The 3,817-nt window shown below is 42.7% G+C and overlaps 1 protein-coding gene across 1 annotated transcript; it reads left to right on the forward strand.

Moving 5' to 3' along the window:
* Positions 1-245: 245 nt before the first annotated feature.
* On the forward strand, positions 246-2,826 carry LOC104952133 (tripartite motif-containing protein 65-like; the record flags this gene model as incomplete). The annotated part of the gene is made up of 2 exons (XM_010778888.1): positions 246-492; positions 1,050-2,826. Coding segments are annotated over 2 exons (556 nt in total), but the record flags the coding sequence as incomplete, so codon positions are not given.
* Between the last annotated feature and the right edge of the window lie 991 nt (positions 2,827-3,817).

A 3,817-nucleotide genomic window follows, 5' to 3' on the forward strand; every position in this document is an offset into this window, starting at 1 on the left:
CTTAGCACTTAAAAGAGTCATAAATTCATAGTATTATTTTTCATAATCTTACATCTTTCTTTTGTCAATAAATATAAAATAAATAAAATTCTCGCCTAGTATTTATCGGCAGCTTATGCACAAAGACTTCACTAAAGTCTCTAAATATCCTATATATATATATCTAAGTGAATTTAGAAAAATCACAAAGCATGTACACCGTGCACAAACACCGTAAACACATGATATCTGTTCCTGGTTTAAAGTGATGTACCCCCTCCCCCTCCTCCTGCAGACCGCTGCTCGCTGACCTTTGACCCCCGAACAGCCAACGGTCACCTGTGTCTCTCTCAGGAGAACCGGCGGGCGGAGCACCTGAGCTCCGGGCCGCACTCCGTCCCTCTGGACGCGGCCCGCTTCGACCACACCTGGCAGGTGCTCTGCTTCCAGGGGTTCACGCAAGGCCAGCACTTCTGGGAGCTGGAGGTGTCCAAGCCCTGGGCCTACCTGGGGGTAAGAAGAACAACAATGTTATAGTGTGTATTACCTGGGGCTTAACAACGTCCTCTTTTATTCAAGAGATAGTCTCGTTTACTATGTCTAACAATCCTGAATGTCCTCTTCCAACATGAGAGTCACAGATAACTAAGGTATGAACTGTAGCTGTGAACATGACAGGATGTGTGATGACCTAGAAGAGCATCAGGACTGTTTGAGGCATATGATAGCTATGTGATTAACATGATGATTCAGCCTCTATGGAGAGAGACATATGACAAGCATGATCATTTCTGACGTGGAGCTAATCTGAAGTAAACATTGAATACTGCTTTCTATTCCTCCATCTTGTGACTGTGTAACTCCCTCTCTTGGATATCAGCATGTGAAGGACACTGTTCAGGAACTAGTTGATGCTCTGTATGTGATGACTCCTTCTGGAGAGGATCACAGAAACATGGATCCTGAGACTGAAGCTCAAGCCGGGGACCAGGGAGAGTTTTCTAACAGTATGTCGTATATTTCTGGAAAATGAACACTTCCTCTCTCCTCCTCCCCGCTCCTCTCCTCAGGTGACCTACGAGGCCATCCCCAGGAAGGAGAAGGGGAAGAGGTGCATGGTGGGAATGAACGACCTCTCGTGGAGCCTCCAGCTGGACGAGCATCAGATCTCCGCGTGGCACGCCGGCCGCAGAGAGTCTCTGTCCGGCGCCTCGCAGCACCGACGCATCGGCATGCTGCTGGACTACGAGGCCGGGACGCTCAGCTTCTTCGGGGACGGACAGGTCCGCCTCCACGCCTTCCACTGCGCCTTCAGAGGGAAGCTGTTCCCCGCATGCTGGATCGGGGAGGGAGTCAGCATCACGCTCTGTCTACCATGAATTGAGTATGTTAGTTGCTTTGGATAAAAGTGTCTAACAAGTGACATGTAATGTAATGAACACCCACCAGCTTTCAAACACCCAGTACGTGCTTTGAAGCAGAGGAAGTCCACCTGTCCCCATTATGTCTTGTGATGCCTTTGGTACCACGCTCCTCCTCCTAAGTTTGTTGATTTAATCAGCCATTGGACAGTAAGAGCCATGGTTTTAATCCAACAAGTCCCAAAGGTTTATTCTTCATACTTCTAACCACACCACAGTATTCATTGCTTAGGAACTGGTTTATAAAAACTTCCAACATGGTTTTAAGCAGAACAACTGACAAAACGTCCCCCTGTTCCCATCATGTCTCACCGCATGAATAATTATTACTGTGACTGTTTTTAAAAACACACCAGGACTAAATCCTTCTCCTCTCTTGTTTCATAGCATCTCTTGGACACGTTTAATCAGCCATTTCACAAGCTGTCTCCAAAAAGTCCACCTGGCTTTGGTTTAATGTTCAAACCACACAACAATAATTACTGTTATTAAAAGTCTTAAATCTAGCTTGCCTTTAGCTGTAAGAACTAGAAGTAGAAAAAACTACTTAATGTCCCCCTTTAATTTGTAATGCTGGATTCAATGCACCGTTAGCATGTGCCTCGGGTCACGGTGAATATAATAAATATGATTCTATCGTCCTGTGGAGTGAAAGCAACATTGCTACTGAGAACACAGACCTGAAAACCACCTTTTTGTGATCATGATCTGCTGTACTGCACAAATGTTTGTATTTTAAACCGTGCGTCTGTCTTTGGGGAATCTGCTGTGGATTTGCACGAGTCGTCCGGCCGTGGACGACGAACTTTAAGAAGGGAAAAGCACATTTTCGGGGTTTGATTTCGAAACACATGAAACGTCACCCCTCTTCTGAAGCTGGAATACGTTTGATATGAAAATGCACTTAACCAGTTTTTGCTCTTTTCCATCGCTGATTGATATGTTATGTTATTTTATTCAATGCATAATAATAATAATAAAAAATGCATAAAAAGTGTTTAAATGAACAAATTCGCAATTTTGATGGGTTTTCAGATGTGAAAATGAGTTTTCCACTATTTTTAGGCACTTATGATACAATTCTCTGTATTCTCTTTTCTTTGAATGATTGTACATACTTCTTTTTTACGATACATTCAGTGTTTTCTCCTCCCTGGTGCTTAAAAAACAACAATTTCATTTGGTTTTCTTCACAAGAATGATTGTGATCGGGGACATTGTGACAAAGAATAATGAGTCCTAGTGGTTGAGAGCGGGGGTTTCATGAACTACGATGTGTTGAAAGTGGGATCAAATAAAGACAACGTTGTGTTTCACATGAATCAAGATCCATTTAATAAAATCCAACGCATACAGTCATCAGTCGAGATCATGCTTTTTGTTTCTTGAGCCATTGTTCAATAAATTAGTTTGAAATAAATACAGAGCTTTGTTATTATTTATTATATTTGTTATTATAATACACACAGCCATGACGGAGCGAACAGGCCCGATGCATAGCAATCAGAAAGTGCAGAGAATCAGCCACAGATAGTTTAGATAAGTGAGGAAGAGGAGCAGACCTCAAAGATAGGATCACGACCACAGAGAGAAAGAGAAACGGGGAGAAAACACTCCGGATGTTTCCATGTTTTAAATAGTCTGAATATTTGTTGACATGATGATGAAGAAACAGGAAGTGATCGCTGCGGCAGCTTCAAATCAAACACTGCCATTACGAGTGTATAGCCTCAGAAACAAAGCCTGTTAAATATTTGATTAATGCTCTGGAAGAAAGTCAAAGTTCAGACACTGAAGACGTCCTTTTTGGTCGCTCAGGGCACCTGTACCGTCACGTGTTCAACACCATGTACAGACGCGCTATTTAGTGGCTGTTTTTCACAGTTTTCTAAAGAATCGCTGATCCGAATTGATCCACACGGAGCGCCATTATCCATCGGGTTCTCAGCAAACCAAAAAACAAACAGGAAGTAGATCGGACCGAGGGTAGGGGAGATACTTAAACTCAAATACAAACACTCTCTGCTCTAATCCAGGATCCAGTGCCTCCTAATCGCAATGTTTACAAAAGCTAGCTGGTGTAGTGTTCTCTAGAAAAGATCTCTAGACTACATATTAAAAGCCTGTACACACAAATTATAGAAAAATAAAACACTGCTTTCGGATTAGCAAAGTAGTCTTCAGTCGTAGAGATTACCGGTGAGCCTCACGACAACTTTAGGGTGCTTTTTTTGGAACACCTGCAAAATATAATTAATGCTAAAATAGCAGGTTACTAGATTGTAGTCGACAGAAAAGAAACTACGCCCGACCTCTCAAAGTTTTCTATTTCCATGAAGTCACACTGTATGGATGGTTAATGGGAATGTGAAAGGGTGTTAAACAGAAACACCGAGGCCTTCCTGATGGAGGTGATC

The sequence above is a fragment of the Notothenia coriiceps genome, unplaced genomic scaffold (genome assembly GCF_000735185.1).
Source record: "Notothenia coriiceps isolate Sejong01 unplaced genomic scaffold, NC01 NC01_scaffold00019613, whole genome shotgun sequence".
Classification (NCBI taxonomy): domain Eukaryota; kingdom Metazoa; phylum Chordata; class Actinopteri; order Perciformes; family Nototheniidae; genus Notothenia; species Notothenia coriiceps.